Below are 19231 nucleotides of genomic sequence, written 5' to 3'. Positions count from 1 at the left end.
TTTTCCCAGGCCACAAGCAGGGAGCTGGATGGGAAGTGGAGCATCCGGGATGGGAACCAGTGCCCATATGGAATGTGCACTTAAGAGATGGAGGATTAAGCAGCTAAGCTATTGTGCCAGCCCCAAATTTTAAAAATCTGAATGTGACTAACTTATACAATAAATCAAGCAAGCAAGCAAGCAAGCTGTAACTGAATGGGAACCAGAACACTTGGGTCTAATCTTGCCTTTGTTGGGTGAACATTCTTAGGAACTTAGACATATGTGTGTGTTTGTGTGTATCATATAGACGTGTATTATAAAATGAAAGAATATTAGATTTGATGATGTCTAACTGTTCCTGACATTTCTGAGTTACTTTATAATTCAGTTTTAAATATGGCCATTAACGTTTTAAAGATAATTTCTAAATTAGGCTCCATAGGGACCTTTCAGCTTGAGAAGTGATCAGTCATTCCCTCCAAAGATCAGGGTTACTGAGGGAACCTCACAATCTGTGCTCGTTGACTGCATGTGTGCTCTCTCCTGAAACGGTGCATTTTAGTTTGCATACTTAAGTGTAATCACTCTGTACGTATTCTGCTGTTGATGTCTTGTAAATGTGAAGTTCCTCCCTGTTAACAGATGTGACATTCATTTTCACTGTTATTTAAAATTCCATTGTGTGATTATGACACAGCTTAGTTAATCCTAAACAGTTTATTTACAGAATTTCATTTAATCCTCATAGCAACTTTGTGGGGCAGGATAAAATAACTGAAATGTGGTTGGATGAAGTACTTTGCCCAAAGGCAGGCAAAAATGAAGCCTTGCAAGGGGGATGCTTTAAACCGCAATTGTCTGATACAGGGCCCATGTTGTTTCTGCAGGGTCAGGTTGTCTCACCAAGATCTCTCCAAGTTTGGAACTCCATCCAGGCTTCCCCGTAGGTGGAAGAATCCCAAGTACCATCTTCTGCTTTCCTAGGCCCATTAGCAGGGAGCTCACATGGCCTGCCTCCAGCCCCAGCACTTACCATTGGGTGCTGCAGGATAGCGCAACCCGTCCCCAGCCTGAGTCCTTGTGCTCATGGATGGGAGCTTTGCCCTGACCCAGGCAGGCCCTCTGGATTTCCCATTCTGAGCCAACCTGGTCTCGGTTCCCACTGCCGGTACAGTGGCCTGGTCCACAGAAGCCTCCCCTACCCCCCGCCCAACTAGTTTATACACTTCAAACAAGCCCTCAGTGGTCTCCATTCCAACTCAACCCCATTCCCCTGGCCCCTAGAAATGCATGCTCTCCCACCACCATGTGCTTGGTGGCAGCGATAATGTTGGGGTGGCCCCAGCCAGCATAAACCTGTGGTAGCACAGTGAACATGCCACCCCCATTCCACCAGATCTTTTTTTTTTTAAAGATTTATTTTTATTATTTTTTTTATTGGAAAGGCGGATATACAGAGAGGAGAGACAGAGAGGAAGATCTTCCTTCCGATGATTCACTCCCCAAGTGAGCCGTAACGGCCAATGCTATGCCAGTCCGAAGCCAGGAGCCTCTTCCGGGTCTCCCACGCGGGTGCAGGGTCCCAAAGCCTTGGGCCATCCTCGACTACTTTCCCAGGCCACAGGCGGGGAGCTGGATGGGAAGCGGGGCTGCCGGGATTAGAACCGGTGCCCATATGGGATCCCGGGCGTTCAAGGCGAGGACCTTTAACCACTTGGGCCACCGTGCCGGGCCCCAGATCTTTAAAAAAAAAAATAGAATAGGCATCTGTGCTGATTAACTGATGCAGTTAGCACAGATTTGGTATTAACCAGGCACAGAATGCCAGCCAGCTGTTGGCTGCCTTTTTTCCAGCAGTATAACACCTGCCTATGTACAGGGCAACATACGCAGTTGCCTATTGCTGCAGGAAGATGAAACTTGTAAATGACATTGCCAGTTAAAAGTCCTTACTTAGTGCCTGTATTGTGGTGCGGCACATTAAACTGCCACCTCCAGTCCTGGCATCCCATATGGGTGTCGATTCCAGTCCCAGCTGTTGCACTTCATTGCAGCTCCCTGCTGATGTGCCTGGAGAGGCATATAACTATCCCTGGCCCAGCTTCAGCCATTTGTATCTATTGGGAGTGAACAAGCAGATGGAAGATTGCTATCTCTCCTCTTTCTTTCTGTAACTGCCTTTCAAATAAATGTCTTAAAAAACTTAAAAAAATTTTTTTTTATTGGAAAGGCAGATATACAAAGAGGAGAGACAGAAAGATCTTCTATCTGTTGGTTCACTCCCCATGTAGCCACAGTAGTGGGCCAGAGCTAAGCTGAGCTAATCCAAAGCCAGGAGTCAGATACCTCTTCTGGGTCTTCTACATGGGTACAGGATCCCAAGGCCTTGGGCCGTCCTCGACTGCTTTCCCAGGCCATAAGCAGGGAGCTGAAAGGAAAGTGGAGCGGCTGGGACACGAACCGGCATACATATGGGATCCTGGTGGCGCATGGAAGGTGGGGATTTAGGCTACCACGCCAGGCCCACTAACTACTTTCTGTGTTCCTCTTTATTAGCTGCACTGGATTCCTCTCTGTGACTGTTCCCTGTGGAACACCTTTGCCCTGATTTTCAGATGGTTGAATGCCTCCTGTTTTTTATATCTTGGCAATAGAATTTCTTAGTCAGCTACCACCTGATCTATAAGACAGCTGTCCTGTCACATTTGTCATATAATCTTGCATTAATTCTCAGTGAAAAGTACATCATTATGTTTCTTCCTTGCCTGAAACAGTGTCATCTTCTCTTATTGTCATTGGTTGAATGAATTTGTTGAAAGTTTATCCAAAGTAGTCAGAGGGAGCAGCCAGATTAACATCCTTCTCATCATACCTACATATGATTTAGTGTTATTATTATTTAATATTAAGTAAATTGCTGAGTCTTAGGATGATTGTTGTTCTCGTAAAGCCTTTCCTGTTACCATCTCAGAAAGCCGACCCTTGTTGGTAATAAGCACCCTCAGTGATCAGGCATGGGTGATGTGTAAGTGTTCTTAATTTGTTGTTAACTCTAATCCATGATATCAAAAGCTTAAATGAACTTAAGGTTTATTGTTGCTTTTACCTAATCATTTACTTTACTGTACAGGTGACCACCCACGGCAAGATAGCATGGATTTCAGTAATGAGTGGGGTGACCCCTCAAACTGTCGATGTGGAGATAGACTAAAGCCACTGGAGCGGAGAGCTGCACGCCAACACCAGCGATGTCTGGCACACTCTTTGGTTGGGACTCCCAATTATATCGCACCTGAAGTATTGTTACGAACAGGTAAAGCTCTTAGTCCTTTAGTAAAAATCTCCAAAGTCCTTAGGCCAGCTAAAACTTACCCTAGCATATATCTTAACTTTCGAGTTTATAATAAAATTATTAACTTTTTATAGCATGAACTAGTGATTTAGTGTTAACTTGATTACATTAGTTCTGAGCAGGTTTGGGAGGGGTGCTATGCTTGTGGATAACTAACTTTGGTATTTTGTTTTAGGATATACACAGTTATGTGATTGGTGGAGCGTTGGGGTTATTCTTTTTGAAATGTTGGTGGGACAACCTCCTTTCCTGGCGCAAACACCATTAGAAACACAAATGAAGGTAATGTATCATCTGCATTGAAATAATTGCCCAATCTCTGCCATAGACCTTTATTGCAAAAACAGACTGAGTATCCCTTATCTGGAAGGCTTGGGCTAGAAGTGGTTTTGGATCTTGAATGTATTTCAGATTTTGGAATATGTATATACTGTATATAATGAAATATCTTGGAGTTAGGACCCAACTCTAAAAATTAATTTCTGTTTAATATGTACCTTATATATATAGCCTAAAGGTAAATTGTTATACTTTATTACATTTTGTTTTTAATGTTCCTGCATTTTGACTCCACCTGTCTTACTGCATTAGTCGTGAAATTTTCTTTTGTTTTTTTGAGACAATTTTGTTTTCACTTTTCTTTTCTTCCTTTGTCTTGGGGAAGGGGAGAAGCCACAACCAACATCCTAACCGGGGGTGGGGGACGGCCACCCAGTGTCAACCCAGGGTTCCCAATGTGGAACATGCTCCAAACATACTGCTCAAGTGGTTTTGATAGTTCTGAAATGTTGATTTCATTGATGTAAGGATTAGGAACTCCTTCCAAGGTCCATTGGATGACATAGTCCACCTTACAATCCTTATTCACCAAGATACATGCTGTCAACATTTGGCTGGGAGAGTCACCCAATTTGTTCTGCCCTCATCCTCTGCTATGGTACTAGGTGTACTCTGAAGGTTCCAATAGACTGCCATATCCCCCCATGTGCTTCTGGGCATGCCATTCATTGCACTGTCTTCAACAACTGAGGAGGCCCAGTTCTGACACATTCACTCCATGGTCAGACCACAGATCATGAGATTCTCAACCATGGTTGGATTTCTGAGTCCAGCAGTTCATTGGGATCTTCAAAGAAACCCAGACCTGACTCCTTTGTGTGTCATCTAGTGCAGGGTCCGGCTCAGTCTATCACCCACACTACCCTATACACACTGGTAATTGCAGTTGCTGGGTCAGTGCTGTCTCCAACCTCATCTCTTACACAAGCCAACAGATGCTGCAACCAAGCCCAACCTTGTCCACCACTTGACCCTCATGTACACCAGTGGTAACTGCTGTCCAGTCAGGGCAACTTCCAATAACCCCTACCAGGCCTGCCCCAAGCCCTGTTTCCTGCAACAGACTAGTCTGTCCCACATCCTATTCAGCTTATGTACACAAACAATATGTGCTGTAGCCTAGCTCAGCCCAACTGACACCATTATCCAGCCTACACTTAATGCTGGCAGGTGCTACCGCCTGTCCAACAAGGTTCACCCAATCTCTGGTTCTCATACTAACCAGAGGGAACTATAGCCCATCAGAGAGGTGTCACAGTTTTCCCTACTAGGCCCACTCTCAGCCCTGGATTTTGCACTATCCAGGTGGTTCTGCAGCCTAGTTTGACTAGACTTACCCTCACTCCCAGCACTTGTAGCAACCAGCCTGTACTTACTCTGGCTCATGCATGTACCAGTGGATATAATTGATTAGCCCACCTTAACTCTTACTCTAACCTAGCTCATGTGCAGGCCTGTGGGTATTATAGCCCTGCCTAGCCTGTTTTGTCTCTGGTCCCCATCCTCACGTTTACCAGCGGGAGCAATTGTCCTATTCCTGGGTGTGCCTACAGGTGCTATAGTCTGGACCAGCCTGGCCTGTTCCCAACCCCAATACTCTTGAGTGTCGGTGGCGGGGGGGTTCCATGGTCATGCCTGGCTTTGCCTGTCACTCACCCCCAGCTTTTGAGCAAACCAGCAGATGTTGCTGACCCACAGGGATGAACCCACATATCCCCCACAAAATCTGCCCCCAAAACTGGTTCTTTTGTGTGCTGGTTAGTGTTATGACTCAGCCTCATGTGACCCATCCCCTATTTTGACACTCTGTGGGAGGTACTGTGGTCGAGCTCTTACAGGTAGGCTCCCAGCCCTAACTTTAGTGTGCACCAGTGGGTAGTGGTCACCCAGTGCTAACTAGCCCAGCTCAGATCTCCCATGTGGACAGATGCATCAGTCTGACCCAGAAAGGTCCTCCAGGTTCGCTACTGCAAATCCTTCCGCCTCAGGCCCTTCTTTGCCTGAAAGTGCAGTGACCTTGTCAGCAGAAGTTATTCCTCACCTGCAATGTACTCTCACAGCAGTCCCTGCTCCTACTTATCCCATACCCTTTTGCATGATGAATCCATAGCCCCTGTACCTGTGAGGGCATGGGTTCCCCAGCCTAGTCTTCTGGTGGAGCAACATGCTAGCCTGGAGTCCAGCCTGCCACCCAGGACCCCAGGACTAGTCCTCCAGCACACCTGCCAGCCTAGGTCCCCACCCCTCTGCCCAGCCAGGATGAAGCATGTTAATGAGTCCACGAGCGAGCCCAGTCCACAAGCACACCATGCCAGCATGCCAATCTGGCGCCCTAACCCTACCTACGTGGGACTTAAACACACGGGAGTTGCTATACTTCCAATCCAGTTTCCTGCTTGTGGTCTGGGAAAGCAGTGGAGGATGGCCCCCAAGTCCTTCTGTCCCTGCACCCTTGTGGGAGAACAAGAAGAAGCTTCAGACTTCCAGCTTTGGACTGGTCCAGCTGTGGGCCATGGTGGTCATTTGGGGAGTGAGCCAGTGAATAGAAGAGCTCCATCACCTTCTCGGTCTGTAATTCTGGTGTTCAAATAAAAAATAAACAACAATGAGAAGGAAATTCTCGTTTAAAAAACTCATCCAACAAAGGAACAATTTTTTTCTTTAAACTGTCAGCTTAATTTAAGGAGCTTACAAGACTAGTCATTTATTTATTAAAATGTATTTTTATTTGTTTGAAAGTCAGTTACAGAGAGGGAGAGTTCAAGAGAGAGAGATCTCTTCCATCTGCTTGTGCACTCCCCAGAAGGTCACAGTGGCTGAAGCTGTGCCAAAGCCAGGAATCCAAAGGTTCTTCCGAATCTCCCACATGAGTGCAGGGGCCCAAGCATTTGGGCCATCTTCTGCCTTTCCGATCACAATCTTTTTTTTAAGATTTATTTTTACTGAAAGTCATATATACAGAGAAGAGGCAAGATAGAGAGGAAGATCTTCCATCCAGTGATTCACTCCCCAAGTGGCTGCAAAAGCTGGAGCTGCGTCAATCTGAAATGAGGAGCCTGAAGCCTCTTCTGGGTCTCCCACACAGATGCAGGGTTGCATGGCTTTGGGCCGTCCTTGACTGCTTTCCCAGGCAACAAGTAGGGAGCTGAATAGGAAGCAGGGCTGCCAGGATTAGAATCGGCACCCATATGGACACATTAGCAGGAAACTGGATTGGAATTGGTGTAATTGGGCTTCTAACCAGTGTCCGTGTGGGATGCTGGTGTTGCAGGCACTAGTCTAAGCTGTAGCCATTGTGGCAATTTGGCAAGATCTTTTTCTCTGTCTCTCCTTCTCTCTGCAAATCTTTCTAATAAACATTAAAAAAAAGAAAAGGTAGTTAGGACGCCTACAGCTTAGGGCAGGCATTGTGGCATAACAGTCGAGCCGTTGCTGGGAATAGCTACTTTCCATATTGGAGTGCCTGGGTTTGAGTCCTGCCTTTCTTCTCATCCAGCTCATGCCTACCCTGTCAGATAGTGGACTCAAGTAGTTGAATTGCTGCCACCTCCTTGGGAAACTGAGTTAAGATCCCACCTCCGAGCATCAGCCTTGGGCTACATCAGCACAGACGTTTGGAGATGGGAGCATGCGTGCTTGTTCCTTCATTCCCCTCCTTTGTCTTTTTGCCTCTCAAATAAATAAACTTCTTCAAGGAAGTATTTCAGATCAGGAATTTTTTTTAAGATTTATTTATTTTCACTGGAGAGGCAGATTTACAAAGAGAGAGAGAGAGAGACAGATCTTCCAGCCACTGGTCACTCTCTTAGTGGCCGCAATGGCTAGAGCTTAGCTAATCTAAAGCTAGGAGCTTCATGTGGGTACAGGTGCCCAAGGACTTGAGCCAATCTCTGCTGTCTTCCCAGGCCATAAGCAGGAAGCTGGTTCAGAACTGGAGCAGCCAGAACACAAACCATTTCCCATATGGAATACTGGTACCACAGGTGGAGATTATTACACTGTGATGCCAGTTTTATACCACTTCTAGTACCTCCAAGAGTTTAGGGAGAGAGACTGTAGTCTGGCTTCACTTGGCTTTCTTTTCTTCCTTTTTCGTTCCATTTTATCAAAAACCACAGCAAGGTATTGTGTTGTAGCATAAGTGGGTAAAACCACCACTTGTGACATCAGCATTCCATATGGGTGCCATGTGTCCTGATTGTTCTGTTTCCAAATCCAACCACCTTCTTCCCCCCGCTCTCTCTTCTTTGCTAACTATAACACTGACTTTTGGGATCTTAGCAAACAAAGATTTATTGAGCATTTATTATGTACTAGGCAATTTACCAAGCTCTGGGAATATAAAAATAACTTAATTCACAGTCTTTAGCCATAGAAAGTTTTATACTGTAGTTGGATATACATATAAATAGGTGCTGAAAGGTCTGAAAATATGATAGAAATAATCGTATGATACAGAGGGGGCAAAGTAGAGGTAGTGGGAGGAGTCCTTTCTACCAATGGTAGAAGAGCTTATCAGGAAAGAACAGAACTTACAATGTTCTGTGAAGTGTGTATATAAGTTGCATGGAGAGGTAAGGCAAGCTGTATCCTGCAGTTACTGCTAAAGGCACGGAGGTGAAGCGCCATGGACTTCAGCAAAGCAGCACAAGTAGTCCAGTAAGACTCTTGATTCACCACTTGTTTTGCTGCTTTATTTTTTCCTTCCTAATTATTGAAAATCCTCTTTAAAGGTTATCAACTGGCAAACATCTCTTCACATTCCACCACAAGCTAAACTGAGTCCTGAAGCCTCTGATCTCATTATTAAGCTTTGCCGAGGACCAGAAGATCGCTTGGGCAAGAACGGTGCTGATGAAATAAAAGCTCATCCATTTTTTAAGACAATTGATTTCTCCAGTGACTTGAGACAGCAATCTGCTTCATACATTCCTAAAATCACACACCCAACGGATACATCCAATTTTGACCCTGTTGACCCTGACAAGCTATGGAGTGATGATAATGAGGAAGAAAATGTTGGTGACACTCTGAATGGCTGGTATAAGAATGGAAAACACCCTGAACACGCCTTCTATGAATTCACCTTTCGGAGGTTTTTTGATGACAATGGCTACCCATACAATTATCCAAAGCCTATTGAATATGAATACATGAATTCACAAAGCTCAGAGCAGCAGACGGATGAAGATGAGCAACACACAGGCTCAGAAATCCAAAATCGGGATCTGGTGTATGTTTAGCACACGAGGAGTGAATTGAAATGAGTATTGGCAAAAAGACCTGAAATGCAGGAATTTTTTAGGTTCTCAGTAAAATTATGCAAATGTGGCAGAGCTTTCTATGTATGGTGCTCTGTACAATATTTTATTTTCCTAAATTATGGAAAATCCTTTTAAAATGTTAATTTATTCCAGCCTTTAATCATTAATTTAGAAAAAATTGTTATAAGAAAGTAAATTATGAACTGAAATTATAGTCAGTTCTTGGTACTTAAAGTACTTAAAATAAAAAAAAATAGTGCTTTGTTTAAAAGGAAAAGCCTGGTATCTATTTGTATATATGCTAAATAATTTTAAAGATAAGAGTTTTTGAATTTTTCTTGAAAGACAGTTTTATCTTGCTTTAACCAAATATGAAATATACTCTATACTTACAGAGCTCTTCTTCTTTTTTTTTTCCACCATTACCTTCTTTTTGGTATAAAATAAGCTAGAGAAATTAAGCCATCGTTTTGGTATATGTTCCCAGACTAATGATAATCTGTGTAATTTACATCCTGAACAGAGAGACAGGGTTGGAACAACAGTGAGGTATCCAACAGAAGAGAAACTGACAACCGCTCTTCCCCGACTCTTGCCCCTCTGTGGCGTGTTTAACCTCGGCGTTGACTTCATCCTCATTGGCTTTACAAGAAGTCAAAGCACTGCTCGTTTTTTTTCTGTCTTGGTGTTAGCACTGCCTCTGGCTTTAAAAGGGAATAAAGTTGCTGTAAGTCAAAAGCTTCAAACACTAAAAACTAAGATCATTTTTTCTTCTTACTTGGAAAGTGAAAAGAAAATCCCATCATCCTAAGCAGGGAAATTATTTTCAGTTTTATACAAAACTAGAGATTATTTGTGGGTATTCAGTAGAGAAGTATTTTTTTTCAAATAGGGACCAGTTTCAATTATATCTCAGTGTTACAGTGCTGTGTGAACAGATTGTAATTGGCAAAGGATGATCTGGCTAATTGGCAGTGTTTTATCAAAGAGCAGATAAATTGGTGAGAAAGCAATTATTACTAGTTCTCACTTTGGTCATTAGTACTTAGAAAAAGTGTGGGTGGTCTTAGTAGAAAATTCACATTGTCTTAATTTATTTAAGAGTAATTCTGTTTTTTCGTATGCCTATTTATACAATGCTTAGGTTCTCTAAGACTTGTGATATCATACCAAAATATGTATAGCTTATCTTTTAGGAAGAGAAAACAAGCTATATTCCGGCCTTAGTACAGTTTGCATTTCATTTTCTTAAGCTCCACTGATGCAGAATTGTTTCATTAAAATTCAGTATCTGTGAGTAACCATAATGTTAGTCATTTTCAAACTTTTAGCTTTCCTCATATAAACGGTAATGCAGAACATACACATCCAAGTAGCATCAGTAAAGGACAGCTGTTCCCCTTGAATCCTGGGGAGGACACGGAATTTTTATGAGCTTACCTTTCCCACCCTCCTCAAGGTGGCCCTGAGCTCAGTGGGAGAAGCTGCCCTCTGCTCTGTGGGTCTTCTGGGTCGCAAGTTCTTTGGAGGATCTGATGAAAGCCATGGAATGCTTGTCCCACAAAAAAAAAAATTGGATATCGACACATAAATTATAAATGTGGCATGCAGTTTCAGGAGGTTCAAGACATTCTTAAACTTATCAGAGACACTACTTTAGGTACCTTTTCCTGTAAGAGTTCTTTTCATTTACTGCTGAGGTCTCAGAGTAGCTCATCTATAGTCCATTTGGTTGGAAGAGATCTGTAGCACATGCTAAGAGGACCCTGGGAACACCTCCCTCTTGGTGATACAACTCTCAGATAGTTTAGACACCAGTTTGAAGACACTAAAATGTTTGACTCATGACAGGCTTTATACAGATGTAGTAAAGAAGAATTTCTCAAAAGAATTTTAAGAAAATGCACTAATGAGTTGGCAGTCTTCACCTCATGAAACATTTAATCAGTCCTGTAAAATTCTATGCAAAACAAGTCATACTTGGTACTCGCATCTAGAAGACATGCCTCTTGTTCTTTGGGTGTTTTCAGCTATGTGCAATACAGTAGAAAACCAACTACCATATAGGAAAACTAAGGTGCTGTTTCCCTGCCTCCACCTCCCCACAAAATTGCCCCTATTCCTCAACTGTAATAGACACTACACATTTTATATTCTAAAATTTCTGCTGACAGCATAAGCTTGACAAGTCTTTGGTACCTGCAGTTTTAATACTTTGACTATCTTATTCCCAAACTACATCTAGTTAACTGATATACAGGATGGGGCTTCCTGACAAAAAGGGTGACAACATTAGAAAAAAAAATCCAGATGTTTTTGACTGAAATGGAGTGAAAGCACTGTTTCTACTTGTTTCTTTTTTTAAAGTGACTTTCTGATTCATTAAAAAATTTGCTGTCTTTCTTATACGTAACCCCTTTTATTCATATCAATAGTATTTATCAACTGTGTTCTATAAATGATGTGATTATAGATACTGTTATGTATTGTCCAGTGAAATCCCAAGGCAGGACCTAATGCTGTATCTTTTCTACCTTATTTGTAGTTTAAACTAGAGAATGTATGACTAAGAAGTCACTTTGAGACTGACTTTTTTAAAAAGTTAACTACCCTCTGCTGTTGCGAAGTGCAAAACTGTGAGTGGATATGTTTTCATTCTGACTTAATATGTTAGAAATTAGAGAATACAGTGGGAGGATTTTTAGACATTGCTGCTGCTGTTACCCAAGGTACTTTAGAAATTTTTCTTTAATAAAAAAAAAATCCCTTTGCTATTTAAAGTGAAGCATTTAGCCTGTTCGTCTTAATCTAAAGCAAAAAATAATTTGGATCAACATGCTGGTATATTTGTAAAGTGCCTTAATAAATCCTTTTGTGAAAGGCACTGCGGTTTACTTTTGTATTATATTGTATATGTAAGTATTTTGTATTAAAATTGAATCAGTGACAACACTACAGTTTTATGAAACAATGCTTTGTTAGAAATGGCATTAGAGCTCTGCAGTATAACTAATTGTTATGCATACTTCTGCATATAATAGATACAAATAATCACCTTGTGTTTTTAATGAACCTATTTGTATTTTCCCAATCATTTTCTCTAGTGTAACATTTGCTGGGATAATAAAAAAAAAAATTCAACTCTTTCAATCATGTGTGGGAAGTTGACTTTAAAAAATATATAAGATTTATTTACTTGAAAGGCAGTTAGAGAAACAGAAAGGAAGTCTCCATCAGCTGGTTCACTCCCCAAATGGTCGCAGTTGCTGAAGCTGGGCCAATTTAAAGCCAGAAGCTTCTCCTAAGTCTCCCACATAGGGGCAGGGGCCCAAGCACTTGGGCCATCCTCCACTGCTTTCCCAATTCATTAGATGGAAGCTGGATTGGAAGTGCAGCAGCCAGGCCTCAAACCAGTGTTTATGTGGGATAGCAGCCATCAAAGGCAGTGGCTCTATGTGATACAATAAGTCCAAGGAAGTTGATTTTTTTCTGTCTTATGTTAACTTTTTTATACGAAGATTTTTTAAATGTATTTTTATTGAAAAGGCAGATTTAAAACAGAAAGAGAAACAGAAAGACCTTTCACCTGGGGAGCTGGTTCACTCCTCAAATAGCCAGCTGAGCAGATCTGAAGGCTTCTTCTGGGTCTCCCACGTAGGTGCAGAGATCCAAGGCTTTCGGCTGTCCTCCACTGCTTTCCCAGGCGACAGGCAGGAAGCTGAATGGGAAGTGAAACAGCTGGGACTCCAACTTGTGTCTGTATGGGATCCTGATACTTACAGTAGGAGGATTAGTCAACTAAGTGATCGTGCTGGTCCCTTTTCAAAGATTTATTCAAATCTTTCATCTTTTTATTCTCAGAAAATGTATGACTAAGAATTTGATGCTTTGGCGTTAGCATTTGTGTAACTTGGAGGATGGTACCTAGTCATATTAAGGGTAGCAATTTAGTGTATGCCAGCAAAATGTTTTCATTTCGTCTGGTATAAGTATACACATATTTTGTGTTAAAGGCTTCCTTTAGAGTACAGGTCTTTAACTTGTATTTAGTACCATTTGGATACTGGTTATTACGGGAAGTTGTTGATTAATGATTTTCTTTGTTTGCAATCCTTTATCACATGAAATGCTTGATAGACTATTAATGCTGTGATATCTTTTTTCTTTTTTAAGATTTATTTATTTTTATTGAAAGGCAAATATTCGGAGAGGAGGAGAGACAGAGAAGATGATCTTGTGTCTGATGGTTCACTTCCAAGCGGCCGCAATAGCTGGAGCTGAGCCAATCTGAAGTCAGGAGTCTCTTCTGGGTCTCTCACACGGGTGCAGGGTCCCAAGGCTTTGGGCCATCCTGGCCTGCTTTCCCAGGCCACAAGCAGGGAGCTGGATGGGCAGTGGAGCTGCCAGGATTAGAACTAGCTCCCATATGGGATCCCATTGCATTCAAGGCTCTGACTTTAACCACTATGCTATCATGCCAGGCCCATGCTGTGATATCTTAAATCAACTTTATACAGATGATCAAATACGAAGTTTTTCATTGTAATGTCTCGTTATTTCCGTGAGCAGCAGGGAAAGAGAATGCTGCCTCTGCTGCTTCAATCGCTGAATACCCACAACAACTGCAGCCAGGCCAGGTTAAACCAGGAACTAAATATAGGTTTCCCATGTGGATGGCAGGAAACAAGTTACTTGAGTCTTTGCCTCCCTCAGTCTAGCTGGGAAAAAGCTGGACTCAGAAGTGAAAGCTAAGTATTGAACCCAGATACCCTGATCCTGGGTGTAGGTGACTTAATTTGCATTAACTGCTAGGCTAAATCCTGCCTGTTAGGTCTTCTTTCATCCTCTTGTTTGCACCCTCCTTTGAAATCTGTCTTTGGTCTATGCAATGCTGTAGTGTAGCTTACACAAAACATATTGTTTCCATGATTAATTTTTACTACATTATAGACCCATGTTTAGCATGCTTTGAAGTATGACTCTGCTGTGCCAAATCCCTTCTTGTCCCCTCACATTTCTGATGATGACATTTGTGGAGGGGAAGGAAAGTTGCCAAATATATGTTTGAAGCATAGACATCTGAATATCCCAGAATTCAGTCCCTCCATCATGTTCCCCACTAGATTCAACGCTGGGAAAACTTGGAGTTGTTTCCCCTAGACAGAAGTTAGGTTTGTTCTTGGGCAGGAGAAAGTCTCACAAGTGCCCAGCTCCCTGAGGGACTAGTGACCAAGGCTGCTCTTGCTCATTAGTATTCATTCTTCCAATTTTTCCTTTCACTCTCAGAGCCCCCATGTTTTCAATTTCGTGACTGCCACACATTGCATGGTTCTTATACTCCCTTCTAATTAGTTGTGGCCACATGACCAGGTGTTGGCCATTAGGATAAGAGCAGACATGACACGAGCCCTTACCTTGTTCGGCCTCCACTTATTCTTGCCCCTGCCCGCAGGACAGAACATACTGATGACCTGTATCAACCATGAATACTAGGGAAGTACTGAAGTGATGATGGATCAACAAACAGAATCTAGTAACCTGAGGGATTGTGTGAAGCAGGGCTGTCTGTCCAGCCTGGACTGATTAGGTGCCAAATACCAGAGAGAAATGAAACTCATTACTGTTCCTGAGCTTACATCCTAGGTAACATGTGCCATTTGCATTAGCATAAAATCTGTTTGCAGAACAATTTAACGAAGTCAGTTGATACATGTACCACATCCCATCCAACCATGAAATTTAATTATTTTACCCCTGAGGTATTTCTCCAGCTCATCATCTTTGTCCTTATTGTTCCAGATCAACCCAACTCCAGCTGTTACAGCCATTAGGGGAGTGAACCAGTAGATGGAAGACCTTTCTTTGTCACTCTTTCTCTCTCTGTAACTGGTTTTAAAATATGTAAGTGTTAAGGAGGAAGGAAGGAAGAAGGAAGGGAAAGAAGAAGGAAAGAAAAGAAGGGAGAAGGGGATTTAAAAAAAAAGGAATGAAAAAAAAGAAGAAATTGCCAACACTGTGGTATGATGTGCAAAACTGACACCTGCTGGCCCAGCGCAGGAGCATGGCAGCTGAAGTCCTCATCTTGCACAGGCACCAGGATCCTAGGAGTACCAGTTCGTGTCCCGGCGGCCCTGTTTCCCATCCAGCTCCCTGCTTGTAGCCTGGGAAAGCAGTCGGGGACAGCCCAAAGCCTTGGAACCCTGCACCCACATGGGAGACCTGGAGGAGGCTCCTGGCTTCAATTCAGCTCAGCTCCAGCTATTGCAGCCCATTTGGGGAGTGAATCAGCAGAGAGAAAATCTTCCTCGCTGTCTCTCTTCCTCTGTGCATCTGACTTTCAAATAAAAATAAACCTTTAAAGGAAAAAAAACCTGCCACATGGCAAGTGCCAGATCCCAAATGGGTACCGGATTGTGTCCCAACTGCTCCACTTCCCATCCAGCTCCCTGCTTAAGCTCCGGGAAAGCGGTCAAAAATGGCCCACGTGTCTAGGACCCTGCACCCACATGGGAGACCCAAATGAAGCGCCTAGCACCCGGCCTCTGCCTGACCCATTGCTGGCTATGGCAACCATCTGGGGAGAGAACCAATGGATTCAGGATCTCATTATCTCTCTTTCTCTCCTTCTGTATAACTCTGACTTTCAAAAAAGAAACTAAAACCAACAGAGGCCAGACACTTGGCAGTCATGAACGTGAATGTCATACTCTCTTGAGAGCAAATAGTTAACTAATAACTTCAGCTGCTGTGGTCTGAATCTATTGCCTGAGACCTGGGCCAGGGCAGCCAGCGGCTCTAGCAGTGACTGATCCAGCAGGCGTGCTACAGCAGCTTCTTTCCGGCAAGAAGCGTGATTGCTCTGATGCATTGCCTTGAGTTGGGAACTTGCCATTGGTCGTGTCAAAATGTATTCAGAACAGAATTACAAGCTCAGATCTTTCCCACACAACCTCTCTCCTCTCCTTCACAGAGTTTAAACCTACATTATTGCTATAGTTGTCTCTTCCATCCTCCTACCACCCATATATTCTCCTACATAGGAGATGGCTTCTAAAAAGCTCTTACAAGTCTAATTTTTGTTCGTATATGTATGCTTCTTGGAGGAGTTAAACTATCACACCACCTCATAGACACATTGCTGGAAACTAAAATTAACAAGAACACTTTCAAAGAGAAAAACTAATACATCTGAATATGCACTGACATACAACAACTGTATCTTTAAAATCCTAAGGGGCAGTGACATTATGGCCCAGTAGGTTAAGTTGCTGCAGCAATGATGGCATCCCACATGGACCCCGGTTCGAGTCCCAGCTATTCCATTTCTGGTCTGGTTCTCTAATACTCTGCTTGGGCAAACAGCTGAGCATGGTCTAGGTACCTGGGCCCCAACCAGCAGTGTGGGAGACTCAGATGAATCTCCTGGATTCTGCACAGAACAGCTCTGGCTGCTGCTGCCACATACAACATTTTTCTCTTTCCCTCTGCTGTGCTGCCCTCCAAATCAATCAATCAAAGCTTATTTTTTAAAAGCTGAATGAAAAAAATTAAGATGGGAAAAAGTAAACTCAAAATTTAGATTGGAGGTGAAATAAGGTAATTTCAGATGAAACATCAGCAGAAGACCTTCGTTACAAAAAACTAAAAAAAAAAAAAAGTTGATTCTTTAGGCTAAAGGAATACTTGGATTTCCAGTAGTAAAGAATTCCGGGGAATATGATTATCTGTATGTATAAAATATAAAATACTTTTCTTCCTCTTTATTTTTAAAAAACACACGCCTTTTTCCTTTTCTTAAAAAAATATTTGTTTGATCCCAGTGCGGTAGCTTAGCAGCTAAACTCTTCACTTTGCATGCACCAGGATCCCATATGGGTGCTGGTTGAAGTCCTGGGCCCCGCTTCCCATCCAGCTCCCTGCTTGTGGTCTGTGAAAGCACTTGAGGATGGCCCAAAGCCTTGGAACCCTGCACCTGTGTGGGAGACACGGAAGAAGCTCCAGGCTCCTGGCTTCAGATCAGCTCAGCTCCGGCAGTTGTAGCCACTTGAGGATGAATCAAAGGACAGAAAATCTTTGCCTCTCTGTATATATATATATATATATCTGATTTTCCAATAAAAATAAAAACTACTTTTAAAAATATTTAATTTAAAAGGCAAGATGACAAAGATCTCATTCATCCTCTGATTCATTCCTTAAATGTGCGTAACAGACAGGATTAGGATTTTCTCAACCTCAGAGCCATGAAACCAATGACATCTCAGAACTGTGCAGACTACTCACACAATACCCTTGGAGCATTCTTCACATTGGGGTTTCTAAAATGACCCCAAGTAAACATCCCCCGGCCCCAGACTGGTCTAATTTGGCAGCTGGGGGTGGCTCCCTTCCCATGTCCTACCTAAATATGAGAGAAAAGGGAGGAAAAGATGAATCTGATATTATAGATAAAATCAGCTGCAATAAGAGGAACAGTGAAGCTGAGCGCCTACTGAAATGACCTCGGTAAGGAAGAGGTGTGAAGAGCTGGAGGGAGAAGTGATAGGATTTAGCTGCAATACTGGATGAGGGAGTCAGACAATGAAAGCAGGTGACTTTTAACATGGTGACATTAGAAATGAAGGGGCAAGTTTGTGAAAGGGAAAAAAAGGCACAGAAAAATTTTCTGTACACAAAAATGCCTGGTAAGAAATGTCCAGTTACACGTATTCCAAAGTCCAGATGGGAAAAAAATGGACACGAAAGAATGGCTGGATTATGTAAACACAGATGTGGAAACTAAGAATCCAACGAGAAAGCAAAGAAAGAAAGCAAGAACACGAACAGAAACAGATGCCTCGGTGAGCTCATCAGCATACAGGGCAGGACCAAGAAAATGATCAGTGAGCTTGAAGATATGTTGCTAGAAACTTCTAAAACAGAACAAATAAATAAGGAAAAATTTTGAAACACTGGTGATGGGAGCTCAGTTTGTTACTGTAACTACTGTGTGATACAATTAAAAATTCAGCAAAGCTGACTTGTGGTTCAGATTTTCAGTAGTCTGTGTATTCTTTTATCCTAAGATATGACTCAGAAAGAATATCAGATTGGTCAATCAAGTGAGTGAAATTAATAAAGGGAGTCTTAAGGGATCCTGTAGGATTTCCCTGATGACATACAAGGGTCTCTCATTTATTCTGCAAATATCTAGGTCATGCATACAATATGCAAGGCATTGTTCTACTCTAAGGCTGGGGAATCTCTCAAGGGCCATTTAGATATTTATAACATGAATTATGGGCCACATAAAATTACCACCTTAAAAATTAGCCTGCTCTAGATTTAAGCATTTGAGTCCAGCCTCTGATTGCCTTAGCAGGGCCAGACCAAAGGATTTCATGGCCTTTATATTCAGCTAACAGGTCAGACAATCCACTCTCCTGTCAGTCCAATGGACAGACAATATGTCTGACTTCAGTAAGTTCACCTACTTCAACAATAAACAAATTGTATGATGTCAAAAGGTGGTCATTGGGCTGGCATTATGGCAGAGCAGGTAAAGCTGCTACCTTTGATGCCAGAATCCCATTTAGGTGCAGGTTTGTGTCCTGGCTGCTCTACTTCTAATTCAGCTTCCTGTTGATGGCCTGGGGAAAACAGCAGAAGGTAGCTTGTGGGCTTGAGTCCCTATTACCTCTGTAGCAAACCCTTATGTTGAGTGAATAAAAGGATGGAAGATCTTTTTTTAAAAAAGATTTATTTATTTTTATTGGAAAGGCAGACTTTACAGAGAGAGAATGAGACTGGGAGCTCTTCCATCTGCTGGTTCATGTCCCAAAAGATATAAAAAACACAGTGGGCAGAGTGGAACTGATCGAAGCTGGGAGCCAGGAGCTTCCTTGGTGTCTCTCACATGGGTGCAGGGACCCAAGGCCTTGGGCCATCCTCCATTGGTTTCTCAGGCCAACAGCAGGGAGCGGAATGGGAAGTGGTGCAGCAGGGACTTGGAGCAGTACCCATATGGGATCCTGGTGCTAGCTGGTAAAAGATTAGCATGATAAGCCTCTGTGCCAACCCCAATAATAAGTAATTTAAAAAAAAGAAAGTAGTAAGTGTATATCACACTTTGAGACTTTTTTTTTACTTAAAATATCTGCACAGATATGATTTACGTAACAAAATGCATCCATTTTATATGTATAATTCAGTGAGTTTTAGTAAATTCGCACAATTATGTAACTACTACCCCCAAAAAAACGCTTGTCTCCTCCTGTCTTTTGGTAGTCAGTTTCTTCTCTTCCACTTCCTAGAT

General features: G+C 42.5%; 1 protein-coding gene across 1 annotated transcript in view; it reads left to right on the top strand.

Moving 5' to 3' along the window:
- Positions 1-12087, top strand: part of LATS1 (large tumor suppressor kinase 1) — a 40081-nt gene extending 27994 nt beyond the window's left edge. The window contains exons 6-8 of the mRNA XM_040965209.1: positions 3113-3295; positions 3510-3616; positions 8407-12087. Of these exons, the coding sequence (XP_040821143.1) occupies positions 3113-3295; positions 3510-3616; positions 8407-8916 (800 nt within the window). The 3' untranslated portion in view covers positions 8917-12087. The remainder of the gene's footprint in view (positions 1-3112; positions 3296-3509; positions 3617-8406) is intronic.
- Positions 12088-19231: the final 7144 nt, after the last annotated feature.

Source organism: Ochotona curzoniae, unplaced genomic scaffold (genome assembly GCF_017591425.1).
Source record: "Ochotona curzoniae isolate NIBS_2020 unplaced genomic scaffold, NIBS_Ocur_1.0 scaffold_3890, whole genome shotgun sequence".
In the NCBI taxonomy this organism is placed as follows: domain Eukaryota; kingdom Metazoa; phylum Chordata; class Mammalia; order Lagomorpha; family Ochotonidae; genus Ochotona; species Ochotona curzoniae.
Note: the sequence above shows the minus strand (reverse complement) of the source record. Positions and strands in the feature narration are given on the sequence as shown.